Raw genomic sequence first — 27,549 nt, 5'->3', positions numbered from 1 at the left:
CCCCGGGCCAGCTCCGTAGGTTGTGAGTCAGTGTGTCTGGGGTGGAGTACAAACTCCTGATCTTTCAGAGGCACCCCAGGTGGTCAGTGAGAAACCCTGTGTTTGGGGGAATGATGGCTGATTGTGCCCCTCCCATTGGTTTCCCTCTGATTAGCAAAGGGATGAGGGATGCGATGACTCACCGAGAAGGATATCTTTGTGGGTCACAAGTGGTTGGGTTCATCTGAATGGGAAAAAATGAATAAAACACAGTTTAGCAGACTTCAGATTTTAGTAATTGTTGTTTCTTTAAAGTGGCCTGGCCGAGATGCCTTCCAGCGATGGTTTGGTTTCGTTAGTTATTGAGTGGAAGGGGAGGAGGAACTGTGAGGTCTTAGAACTCAGCCAACTGTGAGGTCTTAGAACTCAGATGCTTTGTCAGTGGAGCTTCTGTCCTTGGAAAAGAATGCCTCTAATATTAGGATGAGGTACTATCTATGTTAAGACTATTGTAAACCGTTTTTGTTAGAATTAGTTTTTCTTTGTTATAAACAAAGCCTGCTAATCAGATGCCCACTGTGGGTTATTAACATCTCAAAAGGGTGTTTAAAATGCATATATCCCAGTTGCTCCCAACAATTAACCTTGCTAAGGAAGTAAATGGGCATACTTCTTAACTACCTTCCCAAGCCCTCGGTGAAGCCAGTAGCCATCAGTTAAATAAACCATTAGGTTTATTAGTTTTGAGAACAGAAGCGTCGACTTGGGCGCAGTTTTCTAATTTGCCCAACAATCATTCACTCAGAGGCCACTCTGTGCCTAGTGGACATTAGATAACTCTACAAATAAAAGCCAGAGACCTATGAGCAGCTAGAAGTGTAAGGGAAAAAATGAATACAGCGCAATTTAATAGAGTTGAAAGCTTAGTAGCTTGTAGAAAACGGAAAGTGCATTCCTTAAAGCAATAGCCTTGTTCTCTTTCTGTAGTCTATTTTAAGTGGGCCCTCTGGCCCAGCATTATCAACCTTGGATTAGGAGCTTCGAGGAAATGGTGGTTTGGTGGTTGTTTTTTAAAGGATTTTTTAAGAAACATAGTTACTAAGCAACTGCCATGACCTGGTGCTAAGTTGGAGTTCAGCAGGCAAGCCAATCCCAAAGAAGGGAATATATAAACAAGTTGCGAAAGGGGAAAAACGGCTTAAGGATAGGTTGGGTGCATTTTTTTTCCTGGGTTCAATGCATATTTCTGCCTTTTACGTGTCTTCCCCAAGAAGGCTGCCTGGTCGGAGATCGCTTTGTCTCACCAGGTTCTCCTCCTAGCCACAAAGGAGCCAACTAGAGAGGGCCGGGGTGGAGGGCCAAGCCCTGGGGTGGGGCCAGTGCCCAGGCCTGCTGCTGCACTTCCGTGACAGATCAGTCACCACCCTCTACCTTTAGGTTGGGCCGCCTCTCTGATACTGAGGTGTTGCCTTCTGATCCTCAGAACAGGACCTTGTCCAGCTGCTGTCTCTGCTTTCCCCCCAACATTGAAATGGGTGAGTCAGTGACTTAACTGCTTCTTGTAGGATTCAGGGATGGGAGCATGTAAGGAGGACAAATCCTCATAATGCCAGTGCATGATCAGTGAGAGAACACGTGGGTTTAACCGGGTGGCTACATTGGTGCCAGAGTGAACAAAGAGAAACTTTGTTGAGAGGATATTTCCGTGAGTTAGAGCTCCATTCCCTCCTCTGTAGGTTCTTCAGCATTGCCCTCTATACCCAGATGAAGGTCAGGTTGCTTTGCTGAGGGAAGGGGAGTGTCAGGTGTTAGAACAGGTGTTTTGTTTTCTGCTGCTAGAGTCATACAGCCTACGTGGGGATTCTTCTTGCCAGCCCTCTGTGGTGTGTGAAGATGCTTTTGTGGAATTCCTTTTCCCTGGAAATGTATTCTTTTTTAAAAAAAAGCAGTTCCCCAATCTTCAATCCCTGCTGTACATTTTGAGTTCCTTTAAACTCAGCTTGTCATAATGAAGTATGCCTGTTTTCTACGATTTCTAGTCTATACCTTAGGTATATCCCATTTTATTTGGCAATTGTAAACCTGAAAAGTGTTGTATAATTCTCTCTCTCTCTCTCTCTCTCTCTCTCTCTCTCTCTCTCTCTCTCTCTCTCTCTCTCTTTCTCTCTCGTAAATGTGAATATCATATTTAAAATGTACTAGGAGAATGTCATGGCAAAGCAGCCCTATAAAAAGGCCTTTCCTAATAAAGCTAGAATGGCTACAGTTAATGTTCCTGTCCAGGTTTTGTTAAATTGGGCGTAAACGTGTAGTCACCTTGGCAGAGTGGTAAGGTGGTGATGCTGTCAGAGGGTCTTAAAGCTGGGCATGGATGCTGTGGGAGGACAGAGGTTTTAGCCACCTTCTGGGTGTGGGAGATTTTCTCTTTTAATGTTTCATTGTTACAGAAGCCAAAGACCCTGTTTGTTAAAAGGGAAATGACTCAGTGGTCTCCTCATCTGATTATGAAGTGTGTCTGTTTTTGCCTTGGTACAGGGTTCCAGTAGCCCCCTCAAGAAAACGTCATGGAGAAACAAATCGTCTGTCTTCCTTGCCTACCAATGATATAATGGCCTCGGGTCCTTTCCAGCCCCTCCACCCTGCAGCTCAGGGCCATCTGTTCTGTACTATCTACTTTTGGGGAAATTCTCCTTCTCCACCTGCTCTCCTTGGGCCTCAGTGCCTGCTCTAAAGATCTATAATGGCTGCGCTGGAACCTCTTTCCAGTTGTTATTTTTAAAGGATCAGTGAGATTTCAAGGCAGATAAAAGCCTCTTCCATTTGCTCTGTCCACATGGCCCTCCTCTTTCAGGTGTGTTCTTCCCTTCTGTTAGTGTAGGGAGAGAGAGAAGTGTCTGTGCTTGGAGGACGGCCTCTGCCTATCACAGCCAAGATGGGCTGGGCTGGCTCTGGCTGCTTTGAAGCCCAGTGTCCTGGGCTCTGGGGCCACTGGCTTCATTCTTTCCCTGTCCTTTTCCTTGTCTTCCTGACAGAGTACAGTCGCTTTGAGTCGAAGATACATGACTTACGAGAACAAATGATGAACAGCAGCATGAGCTCTGGATCTGGGTCCCTCCGGACAAGCGAGAAGAGGTCATTGTACGTCAGGTATGTTGACTTCTGAGCAGCAGGCCTGTGCTGCCCCGGGAGGAGGGACCCCAGGCCTTCTTGTTTAGCTAGTGGGGTAGGGAGTGTGTACTCCCAGCGCTAACAACACTTTGCACGGGCACTCAGGTTGCGTACTTTCTGGTCAGTATCTCCTCCCTGTGGGGAGCTGCCTTCTTCCTTTCTGCTCACGGATGACTCAGTATGGGAACATTTCAGCTTGCTCTAATTGTAAAAGACTGTTGGGTGATGTTGCTAGTCAGCATTCAAATTGCACTTGAATGTTCAAAGTACTTGCTTGCAATCTGTGATTTGAGGGGAAAACTTGGCATGGCCCCTCCACATATGCATAATAGACCTCAGGATTTGTATGTGAGCATGCCAGCTACCACTGTGTTCTGGTACAGGGTCTCTCTTAAGACACCAAAGAACTGACAGGTCGTTGCATTCTTTTTTTGTAAAATTGTGTTTGCTCGCCCCCTGCTGCACTGAATCATGGGACATGGGGCCTGGGGTGGGATGGTGTACGTTCCTCAGGAAGGGCGGGTGGAGGGAATGGATGGATACCTTCGAGTGTACTGCTGCTGAAAACGATTCTGACGTGCTGTCCCAGGGTGAGCTTCAGATCCTTGAGGCACATTATAATCTTTGTCAGGTCAAAGTACAAAGCTCCTGGGGAGTTGGACTGCTAAACGAACACTATGGACTCCTGGGAGACTTAGCCATAGGACCCTTCTTCCGGTCTGGACTTTGGCAAAACTCCCACAGTGGGTGCAACCAAGTACATTGTGTCTCTGCAAGTTCAAATCCTTAGAGAGGTGGTGCAGTTACTCCCCTGAACGAGCCACCCCTCTGCGTGTGTGTTTAATGCTTACATGTGGGGCTGTAGCAAACTCTTGGGTTGAACTTTTTCTAGTGGCCTCTGCTACTGGCTGGGGGGGGGTCGGGAGGTGGAGGCTTCTTATGCTAATTGCCCGGCAATGTGACAACTGCTGTGTCCTTGGAGTGCGAAATGATGATAGCCAACTGACCTAAGGGCTAGTTGCAGCTCTTGTCAGGGTGCTTGATTTTCTTTTTCTTCAGTTTGCAGTCCCTGACCCTAGTTACTGCAGGAGTGGAGCCCAGCTTTGCGCCTGAAGCCCACGAGTAGACCCCTTGCTGGTTCTTTTCTAAAATGAGCCTTCGACTGGACTCCTTGTGTGTTGAGAGCAGCTTTCTTCACATTTGCTGTGAAGGAAGGCGAGCAGGAGGGAGGCTGCACTGGCGATCTCTTCAGCGTCCTGTTTTCGGTCCCTGAGCCCTGGCTTCCTGTCTGCTGCCCAGACACTGGGCGCTGATGGGGGCAGTGAGCACTGTGCTATGGCCCCCTGCTGAAGGGTACTGGTGATTGGATTTGGTCAGGATTGTTCCGTTCTGTGCTGCCAGCCCCCGCAGATGTGGCACTCCGGTGTGCGTGGGAAGCCGCTCTTCAGGCACTTTCTTCGGAGAGCTTTATTTTTAGATTTCCCCTCTCCGCCTATCCTGTGCTGGAACTCTCCCCGCCGGGGCAGGGGGTTGGGCCTGAGCTCCTGACCTGGAAGACCTGGAACCCCACTCTGGCCCAGGCGACGTCTGGGGAGGAGGCTGGAGACTGCACTCTGTTCACAGCGGACCACTTTCTCCGGCTGTATAATGTGCCCGTACGCTTATCTTGGTAACATGTGTGTCCTCTGAGGAAAGTGCATATGCTTGAGAATAGGGAACATTTGTGATCACTAGACTTCAAAATGATGTTTTTCTGGTTGACGCAGCCAGCTGAAGTGCTCTGCTAACCCCGCCACAGGAGCCTGGCTTGCTCGATCCTTGGTTCCTTGTCTTCCACATGTAAACATATTCAAGTTTCTCCCATTCTTACAAAGACAGGAGAAAATGCCCTCAATTCCAGTAGTCCCTTAAACTATCCTCTTGTCTCTCTTCTCACCACATTTGCCTGACTATGTGCCAGGAAACACTAGTGCGTCAAGATGTAAATAGTACTGTGTGAACAATCAGTGCTGCCGGAAGTTGGGCAAGTGCAGGAAAATAGGTCTGTACTGGACTAAGCTCCAGAAGGGATCGAACTAGGTGGTGTTTCCCAGAAGGCCGGAGCGCGGAAGCCGTCTTTGGAGAGACTCATTTTAACATGCGGCTTGGGAAGTGCTGCGGTCGTGTCCTCACTGCTGCTCTTTCTTCACACCACCTCTCATTCAGGAGGGAGGGGATGGACGGTTGCACCTGCTTCTCAGCTCGGTGCTGTAGTTCCAAGCAGCTCCAGAAGGTTCCGGAGGAGCAGAAGCCTAGCTCTCAGTCACATTCCTTGACTGGCTCACTGATTCTGTCCTGGGTGTGACCGCTTCACCACATTTGTTTCCACCAATCACCTGCCTGCTTTACAGGCTCTCTTCCCACGTCGCTGACCATTCCTCAATACCTTTCATTAGCCCGGCCCCCTAAATGGCTTCGGACCTTGTCATACATATGAGGTGCCTGATCTCTTTACTGGACAAGGGGTGAAGCTGCCCCCCAGGGTCTCAAACAAGCGGACCCCACACACCTACCCCGCACTTCCCGTACCTAAGTGAACTACATCACCCTGTCATGTGGAAAAGGGATGAGATTTGTTCCGTCACTCAAGGGAGATCTTAGCTCAATATGAGGAAGAAACCGCTAATGATTAAAGCTGTCTGAAAATACATGGCCTGCTTCCAGAGCAAGTAAATGTCATCTTTTGTCACTGGAGGTGTTACTGAGAGGCTGGGAGACCATTTGCCCAGGTGTCACGGGGGGCGGGGGGAGTTGAAGCTAAAGGACGTGATCTACTCAGAAGCCTTCAGCTGTTCCGCAGTGACTTCTGGGTAAAGGGGAACTCGCATTTAGGGGAGACCCACTCCACATTAGGGCCTCTGTTATTCTCTTTAAATTGCTTTGAAAGTCCTTTTAATAATGTTACAAAGCAGACATTATTTGTCTCATTTTGCGATTCCAGTTAGACAGGTCAGAAGTTCCAAAACCAGAATTGACCCTGGTCGCCCTGACTACAGAGCGTGCCTCTTTTGGCATTTCCCAGGATTCCGATAGGAATCAGCTGGCATGCCAGTGAAAGTACAGACTCACAGGCCCCTCTCCTGTCGGTTTGGATTCACCAGGTTTGGGAAAATGTGCGGTTTTAACAAGCAATCAGAACAGTTGGGAATGACGTGGGCCGGGCTGTGCAGGTAGATCCTAGGAAGCAGCAGGCGTGGGTAACGTGCAGGAGCCCTCCGACAGGTGTTCCGCCTTCCTGTCCCGCAGACTCTGTCTCCCTCTGCGGGGCATGGGGTTGCAAAGCTATTTTGACACGAATAGCACCCTCTTACCGCTGCACCGAGGCTATGGCAGCAGAAGCCCTAGGGAGTCGGGGTGTGTGGAGCAGGAAGCAGGAGGAAGAAGACAATGACAGTGTTTGGAAAATGAAACTTGGTTTTCAAGCCACTAGTGACTTCAACGAAAGGCCTTTCCCAGCCTTCACTGTGCTAGAACCATCAGTGAAATGGTATAGGCAGGGTGAGCAGAGCCCCTCTGTGTGCCCAGTCAAGGGCCTTTGCTCTGCTGGAAAAGTCCCCAGGAAAAGCATGTTGCTCAGGGTCGGGGTGCTTAGCTGTTTAAGTTGGGCCACTCTGCTGCGAAGGAAGTACAAAGACAGGGGAGCTTAGAGTTCCAGGGACCTCCAGCTTCCAGACTCCTAGTTTGATTTCTCTATTAGATGAATGAACGGAAGATCTTGTCCTCCAAAGGTTGTCAAGAGGCTCGGTAGGACATTCGTAGAAATAGCTCTTGGAAGTCTGTTCTCTGCAGCCGCAGCACAGCATCAGGCGTTTTGGGAATGCTGGCGTCCCGGCTGGCCATTCGCCATGCCAGTCTTTTTCCCACTCGGAAGGGAATCATGTTGGGCATCTGTAGTCTTGAGTCAAGAAACAATGTCAGAAATATTGGCTTGATCATCAAAGGCAGCTGGTGCTCAGCCCAGGGTGGTGCTTGGGGGAGCCTGTGCTCTCTTACTCATTAATGAGTCCACAGTGGATGGAGATGCCAGCGAGGTAATACTGTGACACAGTTTTGGGGGTGCTGATGATATGCATCTTAGAGAACTATAACAATTGGTGTTCAGGGCTGCTAGACGGTGGGCCAGAGTTTCCAATATCACTGATTCTGGAACTGCCTGTTGCTAGATCACATATCCTAAACAGCTGCCATGAACCCCTAATGGAAGTCAGATCTATGTGCTTGCAGATTCAGGGTCTGGTGAGCGCCCTCCCCTGGCTTGTAGAGGGCCACCTTCTTTCTGTGTCCTCACATGGCCTGTCTTGGGCGTATGTGAAGACAGAGAGAGAACTCTGCTGTCCCTTCCTCTGTTCAGAAAGAACACCAGTCTCGTGAGGAGAGCCTTTCCCTCATGACCTCATATAAACCTGATCAATCCCAAAGGCCCACCTCCCAATACCATCACAGTGGGGGTTAGCGCTTCAGCGTTTGAATTTTGGGGGGAGCACAAACATTCAGGCCCTGAAGCGTTAAAGCAACCCAGCTGTTATGGGAGGGAAATACTGCCTGAGAACATTGGGAGGTTGTTCTGTGCTCCCCACCTCTGCCTGCTCTCAGGGGCCATTCACCGGCATCAGGCATGGCTTCAGTGCTCAAAGGGCTTCCCCTTTGCTGATATGATATAAAAGATTACAGAACTGCTAGAGTCAAATAGTAATAAATAGAAAATATAAACAAAGGTCTCTGCTAAATACCTAGTATGAATTTGGAAGAAGGCAGTTGGGAGGGGGCAGGGTCACAGAGAAAGGTGGGACTTGGGTTGGGCCTCAGGGGCTGCCAGGGGACAGATGGCTGGAGCGGCGGGGCAGGGAGGAGGGCCCTGGGCTAGCTGAGTGCCGGAAGCTGCCACTTGCCCTTGAGGCCCAGTGCTCTTGTTTACTTCGCCTTCACAAACCTGCCTGACCAGTTTCCTCTGCTGTTTGCTGTGCATTCCTGTGATTTCTCTGGAGCCACACATCCAGACCTCGGGATTCAGGGTCCATCCCAGACGGTGGAGACTTTGTTTTGTTGTGTTTGCCTGTAGTCTAATGGTTATTCATGTAACATAATCTGCAGTTTTACAAAGGACTTTCCCTCCAATCCCTAAAGTCACAAATCTTCACATGGAGGGGGGAAAAATAACATTTAAAATGTAATTAACATAACTTTCAAGTTATGTTAACATTTACATTGATAACTAATATGCAAATTATAAAATGAGCTTTCTAAGAAACTTTCTGACATTACAGACCTTCTCTCTTGAAGTATTTTTCATGTTGTTTCTTATGTCTGAGACTTAGTGCCCTTAAATGTTCTTAGAAATATGAAGCAGTCTATCTAGCCTTTGAACTGAATTTGAAGTAAGTCCTAAAAATTAAAAAAATTCAGAAAACAATGTTGTCTGGATTGATACTACATATTGGGAATGCTCACAGTCACATTCAAGGATCGGTCAGGCCTGTGGGAAGGAGAGCTCTTTTGTGTCCCATCTCTAACTCGTGGCATTTGAACATATGTTTGTAACTCAGCGAAGTGAGGACACTCACAGACCTGTGCACTATGACTCCTTACCGTCAAGTTAAGCAGACGTACAGCTCTGGAAGGAAGCTTCTCTCACAGGTACTACAGTAGCAAAACATCTAGTTGGATCCATTGCTACTGTTTGTTCCTGTTTCTCCTTTCCCATGACCCACCATCAGGTCCTGAGAAGCCACATGGCATAAACAGGCTCTAATGGAAGCCCGAATTAGCAACATAAAAGGCCTGTCCTACAGTTTTCACATGAGTATGTCAGTGATGTCAACACCAGGCTTTGAGCACATTCCAGGCAGTAATTAGGTGGGCTCTTCCTGGCAATGAATGTAAATTGACTTTAGATTCAGGCTTGACAATAAAATAGCTGAAGCCTTTTGACCTAACATGCAGCACATATTGTTCTTTCCCTGTTGCCATAGAAAAAGATAAAGCAAAATGCACCTAATTAACCCCTCTTCAGTGTGTCCACAACTTTATTCCAGTGTTTTTTGTTTTATTTTCAATGACACTTGACATTCAGTATTTTGTATTAGTTTCAGGTGTACAGCATAGTGGTTAGACATTTGTATAGTGATCCCCCTGATCCCGTGATTAGGACCCACCTGGCAACATACATGCTTATTACCACATTATTCACTATAGTCCCTATGCTGCACTGCACATTCCCGTGACTTTTTTGTAAACTACCAATTTGTAGTTCTTAATTCCTTTACCTTTCTTACCCAGCTCCCCAACACCCCTCCCACCTGGCAACCATCAGTTTATTCTCTGTATCTATGAATCTGTTCTGTTTTGTTTGTTCATTTAGTTTGTTCTTTAGATCCCACATATAACTGAGATTATATGGTATTTGTCTTTGTCTGACTTAGTTCACTCAGCATAGTACCCTCTAGGTCCATCTATGTTATCATAAAAGGTAAGATTTCATTCTTTTCGTATGGCCGAATAATACCCCATTGTATAAATGTACCACCTCTTCTTTATCCAGTCATCTACTGATGTGCATTTCAGTTGTTTCCATATGTTAGCTATTGTGAATAGCGCTGCAATGAAGATAGGGGTACATATATCTTTTTGAATTAGTGTTTTGGATTTCTTTGCATAAATACCCAGGAGAGGGATTGCTGGGTTATAAGGTAGTTCCATTTTTAATTTTTTGAGGCACCTCCACACTGCCTTCCATAACGGCTGCACCAGTCTGCATTCCCACCAACAGTGGATGAGGGTTCCTTTTTCTCCACAGCCTCTCCAACACTTGTTAGTATTTGTCTTGTTGATGATAGCCATTCTGACTGGGGTGAGGTGATATCTCATTGTGGTTTTTATTTGCATTTCTCTGATGATTAGTGATGTGGAGCATTTTTTCATATGTCTATCTGCCATTTGTATGTCCTCTTTGGAGAAATGTCTCTTCAGGTCCTCTGCCCATTTTTCAATTGGGTTGTTTGGTTTTTTGTTGTTGAGTTTCATGAGTTCCTTGTATATTTATTGGATATTAGCCCCTTATCAGATACATCATTGGCAAATATATTCTCCCATTCAGTAGCTTTTGCTTTGTTGATGGTTTCCTTTCTGTGCAGAAACTTTTTGGTTTGATGTGGTCCCACACGTTTATTTTCTTTTTTTTTTCCCTTGGCCGACGCGATAATATCAGTAAAAATATCACTAAGAGCAGTCAGAGTGTTTACTGCCTATGTTTCCTTCTAGGAGTTTCATGGTTTTGGGTCTTATATTTAAGTCTTTAATCTTTGAGTTTATTTTTGTATATGATGTAAGAAGGTGGTCTCATTTCAGTGTTTGCATATATCTGTCCAGTTTTCCCAGAACCATGTATGGGAGACACTGTCTTTACCCCAATGTATATTCTTGCCTCCTTTGCCATACATTAAATGAACATACAGGTGTGGGTTTGTTTCTGGGCGCTCTATTCTGTGAAACTGCAGAGACTTTGGCCTGGTAATGTTTACTCTGAGCTGATTATATTCCTGCTTTCCCATCGGACAGCGAGGTCCCAGCTGAAAGGAAGATTAGGCCAAGTGCCCTGAGAGCACGTGCATCATCCCTGTGGGCAGGCAGGCAGCTCTGAGGGGATACTATTTGAAGGTCAGTGCTTAAACGTGTCTTTCAAGACCTGTAGCTACGCTTTCTCCTTGAAGACAGGCAGCAGCATTTCCCGCTGCCATGCTAAAGCTTAGCTTGGGAACTCCAGCTACACGTTCGTAGGCCACACACTCTACCCTGCCCGTAAGATAAGTTGGTATTTTTCGGGCTAGCCCCCCGATGTTTGAGAAGCGGCAGGAAAACCCACGATTCACAGACGAGCATGGCCGTAACCAAGGAGGAACGTATTCAGAGTTGAAGAAGAATCTTTTATGTAGACCACTCAGTGTGATCTTAGGCTGTTACTGCTGATATTTCCATAAGCTTTGTTCTCTCCTGACACAGTGTTCCCTTTTACTTGACCAGTCCTTAACTTGGAGGTCTCCAGGAAATTCTTTTTATCTAGACCCAGAAAGAATGAGGGATTTCGGAGGCCTTTAGTCTCCCAACACACCAGTTTGTCAACAAACTCGCACGTGTAGGGTGGGACCACAGGGCCAGAATGGTTCATTATGGTCTTTCTTTAGGTGTCTGCAGGCAAATAGGTGTTACTTTCTTCTTTCTTCCTGCTCACTCTCTTTTTCAGTCAGACCTTGTAAAGGTTGGTTGCTGTTTCATCTGGGCCTGACATGTGTCGGATTTTGTTACCCAGACAGTGGTTGTCTGATTTAAAAGGGGGCAGCCGTATGGCATCTGCCTTGACTTTCTCTAGAGCTTGCCTTAAGGATAAAAACGGGTGGGCAGGAGGGTACTGGGTGGGAGGACAGGCCCACGTTGTGGAGAAAGCTTCCTCCATTGTCTCTCCAGGCCTAAGCTGAGCCATTTGTAACAAGGTGCCAAGCCCTGTCACTTCCTTAGGTGTCCTGGCTGTTCCTAAGAGAGGCTGTCACTGCTAGGTGCCCACAGTATAGCACGCTTCTTAAAGATGTTACGTAGGTAGTCAATGCTTTTTCAAAGTATATTATTAATGTGTAATGCACATGCTTTTCTCGATTACATGAAATATATGTCATTCGAAAGGTGGTTTGACTTTCCTGGTCAGGCCTTGTTCTCTTTTACCGGCTTACTTTCCACGTGAAAGGTTAGCCTGGTGGTGATAAAAATCCGAGGCCATGAAGTCAGTCACACAATGCCAGGCTCCCTGGGGGAGTGCCCTGTAGTGAGGCCAGATGGAGGTGCTGCTGTTCCCTCTGGCCTGAAGGGCCTCTCCCTGTCTCTGTCTTTGAAACCCTGAACCCTCATTGAGGCCCCGTTCCGAAGTCAGCACATCCTCAGAGCTCCCCACGCTGAGTGCCCTCTAGGCCTTACTTTGTCCTGCCTTTGGGCCTCTCGCTCCACAAGGTCACAATTACTTTGCTTCTGCATTTGCCATCTATTAGACAGTGCCCCACACAAAGTAGACCCAGCAAGGATTTAAATAGTGGGAGAAAGTTGTTTTCTAGACATAGCCAAGTGGGCATTAGCTTTTTTTTTTCCCCCTTTGGGCTTTTTTTTTTTTTTTAACATGATTGTGACTTAGACCTCATGACATGTTTCTGAGATTTAAGAGCCCAGGTCTGAAAGTCATCAGGAAAAGAGACAGTGGATTTAGAGAAAATCCACATCGTGGATTGGGAAAACAGATCAAAGCCATGACAGTGGAAGGACAGGTGAAGGAATGGGGACTGTGTTGAGCCTCGTAGAGAAAACCTAGGAAAGATTCATACTCCTTAAATGTTAGAGCTGGAAAGAAACGTAGAGAAGACTGAAGAAATTTCCTGAGGCCCCCCTGTTCTGCAAAGTTCTTTTCCCATTGGCTGCTCTGATTGACAGAAAAGGAAATTCTCGTTAGTTCACCTTTTACGTTCTCAGTTGATTTTGTCAAAGTCAAATTCAAATATCACGCTTGCTCTGTCTTTGATAAAATCATAGTTGAAGAAGCATTGTCAATTGTGTTGTTCAGTATTTCTCCCATCACAATTCATCAAATAAAATCCAGATACCCTTGGTATATCGATTTCTCCCCTTTTTTAAGTGCCTAGAATATTTGTTTAATTAATGAATATCCTTAAGAACAATACTGTATCATTAAAAATACTAGTTTTGAAGAATAGCCAGTTATATGGGGAAAATTAATGATATAACTTTCAAGAGAAAACTAAGGTTGCAAAAGTATATACATACCACATTTCCAACTTAGTGTAAAACGTATATTTTTATTTGTTTATTACACAGTATTATGCAATACCACAACAATATGAAGAGTAGTTATTTCTAAGTTACATCAAATGTGATTTTTCTTTTTTAGACTTTATATTTTTCATATTCTATAATGAGCTTCTACTACTTTAACTTTTAATGAAATCAATGCATGTTAATAGTTTAACATCTGAAATATTATAATTGTATATACAAAAAATATGAATCCCTACTCTCCCCTTTTCTTGCTCCACAAAGGTAAGTACTTTTGAACATTTTCGCTGTAACAAAAAGAAATAGTAAATCTAAATAGCCCTCTATGGGTTAAATAGTGGAGCTACAAAATAACAGGGACACAGAAATATAATCACATAAAAATTTAGGCATTTATTTCTGCCAGGAAAGAAACAATACAAATATATGGTGATGGAAGGAGAACTGACTGGGTGGTGAACATACGATGTGATACACAGAGGGTGCCAAAAAATCTACACACATTTTAAGAAAGGAAAAAAACTCTATTAAAATTGTAATAATATACACCGATAACAAAAGATGAATAATAGTCATGTGTATACATTTTTTTGGCACCTCCGGTATATAGATGGTGTATCACAGAATTGTACACTTGAAACCTATGTCACTCACTAACCAGTATCACCCCAATAAATTAAAAAAGAGAAACAATAGAAAAAGTTTATAGGAAAGGTAGGGCACCATTTCTAGAATGTAAAATTCAATATTGTTTAACCAAAAAATGTGAGATAACTAATTTGGGAGGATAGGGGAGGAAGGGTGGGTGAGTGCTATAGAAAACCAATGCATAAAACGTCTAAGAAGTAAAAAAGAACCAAGAAATAGCAAGAAGAAGCAGTTATTTAGAAATGTATTTGAAAAGAAAAAAACAGCTAAAATATTTGAAAGTGGTCTTAAATTGACTTACATTTTTTAAAAGTTGTGAAAGGAACACATGCCTGTAGTTAAAGAAACATCAAACAGATATTCAAAAATTAACAATAATTGGATCCCTGATATCCAGAAAACATCTTTACATCAACTTTACAGTATATTCCAGCTTCTTACTGCTGTTGCCAAAGGTCAAGTGTGGTTGTATGAGGTGCTGAAATATATATTGGCTTGTCTCTGTTATGCTTCAGACTTGTAACCAGTAAACGTTCCCTTCTAAACTTCTGTAAGCTCATCCTGATCTCTCCTAATTAATTTCAACATCTTCCTCCTGTCCCTCCCCAAACTAATTTGTGCTTAATCCAAGTTCTGTTCTTTTCCATACTCCAGTTGTTTTAATCTTCGAAGCCCATAGTGACATTTAGTGTTTCTCGCTATCACTCAGAATGAGGTCTTCCCGTGCATGTCTTCGTAGAAACATCTGACAGAATGCCTTCCTTGCAGTCCATACACGTTCACATTTGATTGTCACACAGAACTCAGAACCTCAGGACAGTGACAGACTCCCAAATCTGCTGGTCTCGGCCTCTCTCCCTACTGCTTTGAGTGTGTAAATTGACAAGGGAGACAAAAGGCTTTTGTCAGAGTTTGCATATTTTCATTTTCAAATAATCTGACACTGATTTCTTAAGGGTTCTGTTTCAAGAAGTTTAAAAAGTAGATGGGTGGGTGTTCACTCCATTCTGTGTTTTCACTTGGGCCTGCACATGGGGAAATGGTGTGTTTTGTTTTGTAGCTCCCAGCTGAGCCCGAGTCGGGCTGTGCGCGCAGATATGGTACCAGGAAATGTGTCCTACGTTAGTTAGCTGTGTGACCTAGGTCACATTAGTCTTCCTCCTTGAGCCTCGTGTGTGTGTGTGTGTGTGTAGACATAGGTATAGCTGTGTGTATGTATATATATATACATGTATATGTGTATATATACATGTATATATAAATGTATATATATGTATACATCTGTGTGTGTGTGTATACACACACACACACACACACACACACACATATGAGAGAGAGAGAGACTTTTTAGGGTCCCTTTCAACTTCATCATCATGTGGGCCAACATCAGCCTTAGCTACCCCAGGACACACAGGGTCCTTTTCTCTTGTGCGTTTCAACAGCGTTGAACACCTTCCTGTAGCATTCAGTGTTTGGGGTTGTGGTTAACATTTTTAAGCCCTATCTTCAGCTGCTTGTTGAAGGTACGTTTGTAAGCTGAGAAAGCCTATTGGTAGAGCTCATTTGTTTCCCTGCGATGTGGGTGTGGGAGAGGACTTCCACCTCGTGTCCAGAAGCTGGGAAGACTTGGGACTCCTGGATTTTCCCTTATGCCTCTTGTTGGGAGAATGAAAAGTTTGTTTGGGAAGGGGGCACATATTTACAGTGTCGGGACTGCCACAAGAGGATGCCATGTGGACTCTTCACTTGGTTGGCTTTGCTTTCCATGGCACCCTGGCATTTGGGGTGATCACTTCATTTTCCACTCTGTGTTTCAGGGCCCTGTTTGATTATGACCGGACTCGGGACAGCTGCCTGCCAAGCCAGGGGCTCAGCTTCTCCTATGGTGACATTCTGCATGTCATTAATGCGTCTGATGATGAGTGGTGGCAGGCAAGACTGGTGACCCCCCATGGAGAAAGCGAGCAAATAGGTGTAATCCCCAGTAAGAAGAGGTGAGTTGTCATGATCACCATTGTGTCCGTTTTAGTTTTCCTTGCATGCTTTAAGGTCCATTGTTCTTCTGTTTTTCTTCTGCCCTTCCTCGCCCTCTCCTTGGCATCGATTCCTTTTTTTGCCTATTGTACTGTAAGTTGCTTGAGAGCAGTGGATGTGCTTTATTATTCCTTTTTGGTGCTCAAGACATGGCTATGACTCAATGAGCCAAAAAGTGGCTTCTGAGACCAGGCACTGGCACTGATAGGGCTTCTTTCTGACTCTAAAACAGGGTGGAAAAGAAAGAAAGAGCTCGATTGAAAACCGTGAAGTTCCATGCCCGGACGGGGATGATTGAGTCGAACAGGGTAAGTAGGGGTCCCCAAGGAAGTCAGCCAAAAATGTTGAGAGGAGTAAGAATCTTGCAGTCTGTCTGGTGCATAAGAGAACGGGGGAGCACAAAATAATGCCTGTCTTTCAGGGGGCTGGCTCTGCCCTATCAGAATACTGACTGCTTTTCCATAGACGCTACATCCAGTCTGTGCCCCACCCTGGGTAACTGGCTCTTGAACATGAGGTGCAGTTGGACTGCCTGCAAGGCTGGCTGGCTTGGGGCACTTGTGGGTGTCTCCCCGGTCACAGATCCTGTCGGAACTGTGGGGACCCTGAACAGAACCTGGCCTCGTCATCCAGCCAGGAAGGCCAGCCCCAGACCTGTGACTGCCCTTCAGACCAAATGACGCATGGGGGCTTTTTCCATTCACCCCTGTTCTTCTGTGAGCTTTGCAGGCAAAAGAACTTCCGGAGGCACGGAGCAGATGGCTCTGTGTTTATCAGTGGCACCTTAGGGCATATGTCCAGGAGGCTACAGTGACCTTTGTCCTTTAGGAAGTACCAGTGAGTCTGTGAGTCTGGATTAGGTAGAAACCTAACATCCCCACCACATTTTCCTGTAAACATAATTTTCCTCTTACATCAACTTTCATGTAATCTCATAGACTCCATTTGTGAAAGATGGTCTTTTATTTAGCTCATCATTGTCTCCATTTTAATTTTTCTTGCATGCTTTAAAATCCATTGTTCTGTTTTTTTTTTTTCTTCTGTCCTTCCCCTCCATCTTCATGTTCTTTCACAGTCGATCAAAACGAAACGTAAAAAGAGTTTCCGCCTCTCTCGAAAGTTTCCATTTTACAAGAGCAAAGAAAACATGGCCCAGGAAAGCAGCATACAGGAACGTAAGTAGCAGCAGGGTACAGAGAGCAGACCGCCGTGTCTTCCTCATCTTGTGAGAAGACTGGAAAAGTGTGTGTGTGTGTGTGTGTGTGTGTGTGTGTGTATGTGTCTGCGTGCGTGTGCATGCGTCCATACCTGCTTATTTGCAGAGTCAGAGTAGAAGTTGGTCCGAACAGGGAGAAGCTGGGTCTTTTTCACCCAGCTCCCACTGCGAAAGAATGTTGCAGGCTCTGCGGTGGAGCTGCTCCCAGGACAGGCCTGCAACGACGTCCTGGTGCTGGCGTCAGGCGAGCCAGGCTGAGCGTGCATGCTGGCGGCAGCAGTTCTCAGCCACAGTATCAGCTCTGGGAACTCAGTGCTGCTCTCCTAGATTCGCCCTCTTGTGTTTGCTTTTCCTTCAATTCACTCATCTGTGTCAAGAGAAGAGCCTTTCCTTCGCTGGACACCTGGAGTTGGGCCTGCTTCTTGAATTACACATACACGGCTCTGACAGACTGTCATCCCTGAGTGATGACAGAGCCAGCTTTCAAAATCAAACCCTTCCTACCTAAAGGAATTGACGTGGAAGGGGGATTACATAATGTCCAAATAAAGATTTATTGAGACGTACAAAGCTGGTTTATTAGAAAAGGCAACATAGCTGAGCTGAATGCACTTTTTGAAGAACCACTTGAATCCTGAGGAATCTTCTTATTGTGACATTTGCCTCAGGAATTAACTCCTCTGACCTTAACCTTCAACACCAGGTCAGGCTGGTGAAATATTTCTCATGTGGCACAGGGTAAACTCTAAACCTCTCCTGTTCCGCCTCACAAGGTCATTGTGGTATACGTAGGACATGGCCGTCTGGGGTGGTAGGTAGTTCATACAAGAGCACCCCGTCCAGATGGAGGTTACAGCTCAGTCCTGGGGAGCTCACTAAGAAGCCCTAGCTGCAGTTGGTTGTTCTCGTGAGGCCAGACGTGAGGTCACCACAGTTCACCAGGGGACTCCCAGAATTTCCACACTGAGCCCAGCCTGGGCAGGGTTCGCTGTTGGATGGCCCAGCTGCCGGGGGTGGGGTTGCCTGTTGGATGAGAGCTGAAGCTGCCTAGTGCTTACTCTCCAGAAGCTGAGCTCACCCCTATGCTCTACACAACTCAGGTCAGCTTTGAAGGCCACACATCAGACGACATGAAGCACAAATCAGATGGTAGAAGGTCCTTGGGGTGATGACAGTCTCCCTGCCTACCTGTCACGCATAGATGTTTGAGGGAAATGATTTCAGGAGCGAAGCAGAGACCTGCCCTGATCTGATGGCTGTGGACTACCTCATCCTCTCCATGCCCCCTGGCAGCAAGTGGGGCAGCATGAAGTCCAGGTGCCTTATGTGGCCTGCGACGATCTTTCTGGAGCAAGGTTCTCAGCCTCACTACAGCTATGGGTCTTCATAGTATTTCATACTTCTGTCACTAATGCTCACCTAGCTCTCTATTCTTCCTTCCCCTGTCTTTTTCGTCTATTTTTTCTCTTAACCCCAATTCTTCCCCTCCCTCCCTCCCCGCCTTCCCTCCCTGTCCTTGCTGTCTGTGAAATCAGGACTTCCCTGGGTTAAGTGACGATTATTATGGAGCAAAGAACCTGAGTAAGTCAACTTACACACCATTAACTGTATTTCTGGCATGAGCGGATATGCTGGGGTTGGGGGTGTAGGGGATGTGGGTGAGGGCGAAGGGTGATGGGAGGGCAGTGTTTGTGAGAACTCCTGTACCACAGCAGAGGAGTACACTGTGAATGTCCCACTTCTGCTTTAGATCCCTGGTACCCTAATTAAAGCCTGGCATTCATGTCTTTGTTTCCCTTTTGCACCTTGAAGTGGTGGGGAGCCATCTTGGCATCCCACCTATGAGTGAGGGGGGGAAGTTCTCCAGGCAACCACTCAACTCATCTCTAGGTTGTTGTTGAGGTGAAGGGGGCCCACTGGTCGGCATCTTCTCCCCGTGACGTAGGAATTGGGCTTCACAATGAGCTGATTCAGCTGTCTAAGTAGGGGCAAGAGTGCTCTGAAGCCCTTTACCCAACTCGCATCTGGGGTCTCTAAGGGTCTGAGCTGGTGGGGGCCTGAGCAGCATTTGTGGACCACGTATATGTAGTGCTTTAGCTTAGGCAAACCGTGACTGGAAAATGATCCTAGAGTGGGAGATGAAGGGCCCTAGATGGCGGCCTGGGCATCCCGGCCGCGCGGAGCGGCTCCTGTCAGCATATAGTCTCCTTCAGTAAGGACTGAAGGCATGCTGCTCAAGGAGCTTCCTCGGGGACTGCTCAGGAACTAGCCATGGTGCTGACGCAGCCCGTCCTTTCTGGGGGGGCCACAGCATACCACGGTCTGGAACAGTGTCCTCTTGGCTGAAATGAGCAGTGTCTCTCCATAGTTTGTTGTTGTGTCCATGTTTCATCTTCATCCGCCTGTTGTCTTGGGAGTGGTAGGCTGTGTTTGGGCCAAACTGTGCCTTGTGCCTCCTGTGAGATGTGGGCAGGTCCCCACAGGCTGTCTTGTCCTCCGAGTTTCCTCCCTGTTGTCTCCATTTGGACGTGTCTGTCTTTTGGGGGGGGCAGCTGTCCCCTCACTGCTGAGGCCACGCCCTCCTGGGCAGCACTGGCAGGACGGCCATGGGTCCCGGTGACTGCTTAGACTGTCAGTGTGGACTTCAGGGCTGCTGTGTGGGAAGGAAATGCCCAGAAGTCCCTGGACTTCTCTTTGCTGCTGGCAGCTTTGGGAGCTGCGTTCTGAGGTCGGATTTGGAAGCCATCCAAGTCAGTTCTTTTGATTCAGACGACGATGCTGCCAAAGGATGGAAGGCTCGGAGTACATAGGGAGGGACCTGGTGGAACGAGGGGGCTCTGGGGACAAGTCCGAGGTCGCCAGGGGCTCAGCACTGGGGCTGCGCCTGTGCCTCCCAGTTGGTGCCCTGGACGTGGCAGGTCTGCAGCTTTGAGTTTTGTGCCGCGTGTGACCTCTCAGTGGTGTGTTCTGAATCGGAGTCTCTTTCTTGTTGGCTTGCAGAGGGAGTGACATCCAACACCAGTGACAGCGAAAGCAGTTCCAGTAAGTGTGTGTCATTCTCCCCCATGTCATGTAGCTCCACCATGTGTCCCCCCCCCCCCGTCCTCATTCCAGCGTCGCACGGCTGCCATTCTGTTCAGAGGCTACTGCTTCTTTTAGCCATGTACACTCGGAGATCCTGGACATGCTGTGGCCATTTTGTCCTTGTGGGATGGGGTTTAGGCCAGGGATTAAAGGAGAGCAGAATCCCTGCAGTCCTGGCTGGGACGTGACTTAAAAGCGCCCCTTGGGCCCTGACAGGGTTGAGCTGCCAGCGAGCAAATCCCTGCCATGGGCACGGTGGACCACAGGTGTTGCCAGCCTTGTACATTAGCTCAGCTAGCAAAGGAGCAGTGGCCCCTGCGGGATATTGGCCTGAATTGGCTAGGATCTGCTGCATTAAGGCTTGCCCTTGCCTTTTAGCTGCATTACATGACCAGGTAACTGCCCAGTTTGCCTTCAGAGATCCTGTGACCAGCTCCCCATGAAAGGGAGCTGTCGTTAGAGGCCTTGGAAAATGTGCCTGTGAGCAGGCACCTGGGGCTTGATGCCACTCACTTCCTTCCGCCAGCACTGCCGCCAGCCACTTTGGGACCTCCAGACACCTAGCCCCAAGGGGCCACTTTTCTGATTCTTCTTCCACTGAAGGGGGGATAGGTAGACCCTTAAAAGGGCAAAGTTAGGCTGCAGCTCTGGGGAGCATGAGTGCCCGGACTGCCCTGCCTGCCAACGAGGGGACAAAGGTAGTACGTCTCGACCACAGCAAGAGGACAGCTGAGCACAGTTGACTGTGACCTATAAGAATGGTTCCTCAGAAATGGTTGGTTTGGGGTGGCAGCTTCCTGTTTTCTGGGTCACGTCCCTTTGTTCAGCTACACCGGTGAACGAAGGGACCCCTGACTCCTGTGCCAGGTGAGGGTTTCCTGTGCTTTCTGGCCAATGGGAAGCAGACAAGCCCCCGGGGCAGGTGTTAGCAGGCCCTAGTTGGCAGACGGGTGAGGTACACATTTTGGAGAGACGTCAGAAAGTGCTCACCTGCCTCCTGTCTCCTGTTTTTGTTGCAGAAGGTCAAGAGGACGCTATTCTGTCCTATGAACCAGTGACTCGGCAAGAAAGTAAGCCCTTCTCAGAGAGTCTTGCCTTCCAGCTAGTTGTGCAGTCCTGGGAGCCAATGCGTGGTGGGCTGTGGTGGGGTAGGAAGGCAGGGCCAGGCCCCGACTGCCTGATCTCCTTCCTAGTGGTAGAGGCGGGGGGGGGGCACTTCCAGATGTGTGCCCCACACTCCACATGTGCTCGCTGCTTGGGGTGCTTTCCAAAGCATGGGGAAGGTTTACAAGGATAGCAGAGGGCGATTTCAGTGGCTGTCGCTGCTGCTAAAAGGGAGGTCCTGGTGACTTCCCTTCCGTGGCTCCTGAAAGATTTCTCCTGAATTTGTTGCAAGGGGAGATGCTTCTGGTTGCAGACTTGCCTCAGACTTCAGTATTCTAAATGGTCTTTGATGTCTTTGTGGGTAGAAGGGCAGCGAATGGCTGCGGGTGCTCGGGCCTGTGTTGCGGTGGCTTCAGGGCCTCGGTGTCCTGGGCAGACTGGCGGGTAGAATGGGCCATGCAGTGGCAGCGCACTCACTGTCCCCTCGCTCTCTCTGCAGTTCATTACGCGAGGCCTGTCATCATCCTGGGCCCAATGAAGGACAGAGTCAATGATGACCTGATCTCTGAGTTCCCGCATAAATTTGGATCCTGTGTGCCACGTAAGTGCCCAGGAAGGCTTTGGGGGTGGGGTGGTGCTGGCCTGGTCCGGTTCTAGGGTTCCCTGGAGGAGGTTAGGCAGCGCTAGATTGCCCCAAAGCTCTTGGGGTTGACAGGACTGAGACGTCAGACTGGCCCTCTCGCTCCCACAGATGTTTGAGTGCTGATGGGAGAAATGCAGGGAACCAGCCCAAATGGCATTGATGTGGCCCACTAGTCAGCTTGTTAGGCTCTCTGGCTCCTGGCCCAGGGCTTGAATGGCCCCGGAAACCACCTTTCTGGTCCAGTTGAAGATAACGCAAATAGCCCCCTGTGTGTGCGACTTGGCGGTTAGAGGAAAAGGCGGCAAGACAGGCTTCTTCCCGCAGTCTTTCCCCACTCAGTTCCCCATGGGAGTGGCCTCGGCACCCAGGAGACAGAGGGCCGGGTCACTGTCCTTGCTCTGCACAGCATTTCCTTCCTTCCTTCCTCCCTGCCTGCCTCCAGACACTACCCGGCCTCGGCGTGAGAATGAGGTGGATGGGCAGGACTACCACTTCGTGGTGTCCCGAGAACAAATGGAGAAGGACATCCAGGACAGCAAGTTCATCGAGGCCGGCCAGTTCAATGACAATCTCTATGGGACCAGCATCCAGTCAGTGCGCGCAGTCGCAGAGAGGGTAAGGACAGGAGGGGGCCCTGCTAAAGAAGTAATGCGCAAAGGGAACACGGAGTGTCCCTCCTACCGGCACAGGGCATCAGCCACCTGAATAGGGACCCGTCTGTACACCTGGCCTTTTGTGGGTAATAGAAACAACGTGCAGCCTGGGGACATCGGGTATAATCTTTGCGGCCTCCCTGGTGCTCACAGGTCCCCCGGGTGGATGTGTAGGCTCCTGCAGGGACTGGGTGGGCTCATGCAGGTCTCGCTTTTCCAGGGCAAGCACTGCATCTTGGACGTTTCTGGCAATGCTATCAAGAGGCTGCAGCAAGCACAAGTTTACCCCATCGCCATTTTCATCAAGCCCAAGTCCATCGAAGCGCTGATGTAAGTATTTGCTGAGACTCAGACACTCCTGGCTAGGACAGGGCCCTGGCGGGGCAGGAAAGAATACAGTGATGGGCTGGGCAGGCGGGAGCCCCAGCAGGAGCTCAAAGGGCTGTCTGCTCACCATCAGCTCCTGGCCCATGCGTGTATTCCCAGGCAAGCTTGTAGATCTGGAAGGTTTGAGGAAAATGCTCTCGGGGCAGTTGAGCCAGTTTTCAGGGAGCAAGGAGCCTGCAGTAATCCTTCGTGTCCATCAAAGCACTGACCCAGTCCGGTATCATTTTGCTTCCTTCTTCTATCAGGGAAATGAACCGACGACAGACATATGAACAAGCAAATAAGATCTATGACAAAGCCATGAAACTGGAACAGGAGTTTGGAGAGTACTTCACAGGTAAGACTCCCTGCTGCCCAGACTGGGTCATGTGGGCCCAGCCAGCACCTCTTCGAGAAGAGTCTCCACGAGGCTTAGACACCTTGCACAGAACTCCTGGGGGCCTCTGAGCTCCAGCCTTCGCAGAGCAGGACAGTTTCGCCATTTCTAGTGCCAACCACCACCACCAAATGCTGCCTTACACCCTGTTTGTCTTCGTGTCCCCACTAGAGTGTAGGCTCCCTGTCTGACTTTGCTTCCCTGCCTCCCAACCCCCACCCAGGACTTGGCCTTGCATGTGGTAGGTCCTGAATACACGTTGCTTATTGAGGCGTTAGCGTGGTTTTCAGGTTGTGTGGCAGTGTGTGCGCACATGTGTGTGTGTGTGGCCACCTGCTTTCCAAGGTCGGCTCCTAAGAGGCTGCCAAGCTGTCTGTCATATGCTGCTTGCCTTTTAAAGTATGGTGACATACACGTGCAGCTTGGTGCTGAGTCAACTAGCTGCTGGCACTACTAGGTTCACTGGGACGGGATCCATAACTGTCAGCATCCGTGTCCTTGTTTGCCGGGCTCACCTCTGACCTCGAGCAGGTGCGATGGCCCCAGGAGCACTGTCTCTTGCCAGAAATTGTGGCTTTCAGCTCTTTCTCTGGATAATCGAGGTTTTCCAAATCTTTTAGTTACGGCTACTTGAGAAGTACCAGCTGGTGGCCGAGAGCTATATAAGCTGCAAGATCTGGCATCTAAGGGGTGCTGAGTAACGCTGAGCGACAGTGTCTCAGCAGATTGACTTCAAGCCCTGTGCTTGGAATACCTGCCAGTCTCCCCTGCTGCCCCGGGCTCAGACACAGCTGCCCCCACAGCCATGAGGGTGCCTTGTGCTGGGCTGAGCTGTAGCACTGGTGGGACAGGCTGGATGGCTTGGGTTTGGGGGTGCTGTGGGTGGGCCACAGTACTAATTCTGCTTTCCCCTTCACTTTAGCCATTGTACAGGGTGACTCACTGGAAGAGATTTATAACAAAATCAAGCAAATCATTGAGGACCAGTCTGGCCACTACATTTGGGTCCCATCCCCTGAAAAACTCTGAAGAATCCCCTCCAACCTTTCTCTTGTGAACAGAAGAAATCAAGCCCCTCTTCCCTCCTTCCTCTTCATTCCTGTCCCCACGGGGAGAACAAATGACTACTGTTCTTGTCCCCTTTTTTAGATATGTCAAAAAAAAATTGAGTTTTCTAGTCCTGTTGTGTTTTTTTAAATTTCCGTTTTGTTTGAGTTTCTTTTGGGATGATGCCATCTCACTCATCATGTGACTGTGCCCGTTCCTGCATGGACCTTTCCCAAGCACTAGCACAGGTGCAGATCCATCAGAGTCATTGTTTTCCTACAAATCAAGCAGAAGCAACGCGAAGAGAGGAGGACTGATGGAAAGACAGACTGGCCAGCAGTGCGTGCTGACATGCTCCCGGGCATTTCCACACACCTGTACTCATGGAGCTCTGAACGACGCAACGGCATGGCCACAGAAAGGATCTTATTTATATATAGATATATATATGTAATTTATATAAAATATATAGAAATTATCATATATATATATTATACACGCTCATATAATATATATATATATATATCACACATTTGGACTAGAAAATCTATGGAGACTTCGTCAATGGTACTGTGTTATCAGAGAAATGCTTTAATTTTCATATTCCAATCCGATGGCATCTTATATCCCAACTGGTTGGGGACGGATTGAAAATGGCAGTACGTGCTGTACCGAGGGCACTCGCATTTGGTCATCCTCTTGAGAGCTAGGGTTTTCTCGAGCAGGGTCAGCCAGAGGCCTGCCAGAAGGGGCGACAGGGGTGGAGACGTGGCCCTAAAGCTGCTGCTGCCCTGGAGAGAGAATGGCTAACAGTGCTCCCTGTGAAATTGCCTATTGTTTTATGCCACCTGATGTGTCTGCATGACAGGTTTCCTTTTTGTTCATTTTTAAGCTGCTGTTAAACCAAAACCATGTTGTGCTACTGTGTCGGCTTTTTCATTATTCCAGATTTTCCTTCCTATTTAAGCGAATGCGTAGACGCCAGTCTGACAGTGTTCTGAAGGCTCGTGATGTGGTGGTGTTGCCAGGCCTCGTGGTAGGTAGAGTAGGTGACCCGTGCTGGGCTGGTGACGACTGAGAGCAGGAGCCGGGCTCTGCACTGTGATGTGGCCCTTCACTCACCTGCCCGGGATGAGCTGCGCTCAGCTGAGGCTCCTTCAAGGGCCCGCCCACAGGGACTCAGTCACCTTGCAGGTCTGTGCTGGGCCAGCCGTGTCACGACAAGTTGGATTTGGTTTTTTTCCACAGCTGCTTCATATGCCCTACCCTAGCCCCTCACCAACAGCTGGTGGCTTACTGTTTCTTCCAGAAGGAAGTAGACCGTCATGCTGTCAGTTTGAGCAGTAGAGCTAAGGGTCGCTTACTGGTGAGACGGGAAACCTTGTCGTCCTTTCCCAGAGGCAGACGGCAGTGGTTGTGGCCAACGGACTCTTTCTTTGACCATAAATGCAGGTAGCAGGTGTGGCTCAGGCCCCACCCCACCCTCTTTGAAGCCACCGTGCCTCTGTTACCTCCATGCTGGAGGCGTGACACGGGAGAAGAATGTGCATGTGTTTGGCCCCCGAGGTCACTGTTAGGACCAGTGCAAACGACGCCATGTTAAAGACACTTGAGTGCTACCAGCCAAATTTAGGTAAACTTGAGGGTAAAGGAAGGGCAGCAGATTTACCTGGGCAGTCCACTGGATTGAATGTGGAGACAGACGAAGTGATGGCCAGTTATGACTGGTGAGGAGGGGCAAGCAGGGAACAAAAGCAAAGACTCAAAAGTAAGCATGACACTAGTTGGTTTACCAGTGTTCCTTCCATGGAGACATATATTTTTTAATAAACGATAGTTGCAATGAACTGTGGCTCAGACACCTTCTTGAAATAGTTGAGAAGGGAGGGATGGGAACACAGCAGTGGGAAAAAATACTCCAAACTTTTGTTTGGGGGGCCAAAGGGCTCTACTTACTATCAGCTGACCTAGTCAGGTTGGTTGCTTCATCCAACTTGGGATGGTTCTAGACCTCTGGTCATAGCAGGTCCTTTGTGAAAGCTATGTACTTGGCCTTCCACCCCAGCCCCAAACGCTGCCTCAAACAGTACCAACCAGGTGGTGGGGGGGAGGGTCCCCACATCCTTGTTGGCAGCATGCTGACATCTTTCCAAATGTACACTAGATAGGAGATGCCTCCTGCAGCAAAGAGGTTTCTTAGAGAAAGCAGAGGCCAGCTTAGTGGTACAGAACTAGGCAATACGGTAAGAAAAAGCTGGCGTGCCAGCCACCAGTGTCCCCAGAAAGCACTGACAGCTCAGCGGGAAGTGGACCCCAAGGAGGCCCCAGTTTGCAGAGCAGGGTGGCAACCATCCCTCCAGCCCTCTGAAGAGAGGAGTGCTTGGATCAGGTATTTATGTGTGGAGAGAAGCCCAAGGAGCCACGCTGTTGTGTTGGCTGGAGCGCAGAAAGGACTATCCTGACCAGTTCGTGGTGCTTCCTTTCACACATCTGCTAGAAAGCAGCTCTACAAAAAGGAGCCCCCAAGCGCCCCATGTGGTCTCAGGAAATGGGCTCCTATGGATAAAGGGAACAAAGCAGTAGCTTTGTTTTGTTTTGTGTTGGGACTTCACAGCTGCTATCCCTCCTAGAAGAAAATACAGCCCTCAGCAACTTAGAAACACCAAGGGTAGACACCCCCAGCCCTAAGCTCTGCTGTGACCTAGTGGCCAGAACCCCTGTCCACACACGGGGTCCACACCAGGATCTCATTCTGCTGCTGAGAATACTGCTAATCACACCTCTGTGTCTTCATCTTCAACAGACCTTAAATTACAGTATTCATAGGGTGACACGACTGCATAAAGTATTGTTCAGGTGCAAATGACCAACTATGTCAAGGTGAAAGGCTTCTAGAAATTAGCTAATGAAAGCAGACTCTTCACCCAACACAAGCGTGGAAGTTGTGCTCAGGGATGAAGCTAATACAGATGAAGCTAATGCAGAAGAAAGTGGGTGTTGAGCTGCAGGACTGGGAAGAGACTAGAGGGGATGTGTCCTGAGTGGGTCAAAGTCAGAAAAGGTTGGGGCTGGGAAGGGATACCAGGCGCGAGTAGAAAGGCCAGTACTAAAGGACAATGGACCCCTTTCCACAGGGGCACTGTTTAGCCACTGCCAACCACTAGAAGCCCAAGATGTCCGAAAACCTTGGAAAAATGTGCTGAGAGCCCTTGGTCTTCTCAAGGCAGCCCAACAAAAGATGCCTGAGCAACTCCAGCGGGGCCTGGCTGTTGTCAGTCGGCCTGTGTTCCCAACCTTCATCCTTTTTCTCTGTCCCCACCTAGGATTTTGTGGCCTCAATTCCATTAAT

At 48.2% G+C, this 27,549-nt stretch overlaps 1 protein-coding gene across 4 annotated transcripts in view; it reads left to right on the top strand.

Moving 5' to 3' along the window:
- DLG3 (discs large MAGUK scaffold protein 3) overlaps nucleotides 1–26,041 on the top strand; it is a 53,431-nt gene extending 27,390 nt beyond the window's left edge. For 2 of the 4 annotated variants that reach the window (XM_081042355.1, XM_081042358.1), the window contains 11 exons: nucleotides 3,012–3,126; nucleotides 15,474–15,650; nucleotides 15,923–15,998; nucleotides 16,766–16,865; nucleotides 19,907–19,948; nucleotides 21,010–21,060; nucleotides 21,594–21,695; nucleotides 22,180–22,352; nucleotides 22,611–22,720; nucleotides 23,023–23,114; nucleotides 24,076–26,041. In XM_081042355.1, the coding sequence (XP_080898481.1) occupies nucleotides 3,012–3,126; nucleotides 15,474–15,650; nucleotides 15,923–15,998; nucleotides 16,766–16,865; nucleotides 19,907–19,948; nucleotides 21,010–21,060; nucleotides 21,594–21,695; nucleotides 22,180–22,352; nucleotides 22,611–22,720; nucleotides 23,023–23,114; nucleotides 24,076–24,182 (1,145 nt within the window). In that variant the 3' untranslated portion in view covers nucleotides 24,183–26,041. Of the gene's footprint in view, nucleotides 1–3,011; nucleotides 3,127–15,473; nucleotides 15,651–15,922; nucleotides 15,999–16,765; nucleotides 16,866–18,441; nucleotides 18,488–19,906; nucleotides 19,949–21,009; nucleotides 21,061–21,593; nucleotides 21,696–22,179; nucleotides 22,353–22,610; nucleotides 22,721–23,022; nucleotides 23,115–24,075 lie in introns of all 4 variants that reach the window. The other 2 variants (XM_081042356.1, XM_081042357.1) reach the window with 2 other exon arrangements.
- Nucleotides 26,042–27,549: the final 1,508 nt, after the last annotated feature.

Source organism: Rhinolophus hipposideros, assembly GCF_964194185.1.
Source record: "Rhinolophus hipposideros genome assembly, chromosome: X".
Lineage (NCBI taxonomy): Eukaryota > Metazoa > Chordata > Mammalia > Chiroptera > Rhinolophidae > Rhinolophus > Rhinolophus hipposideros.
The sequence above is the reverse complement of the archived record's forward strand: the minus strand, read 5'-3'. Positions and strand labels throughout refer to the sequence as shown.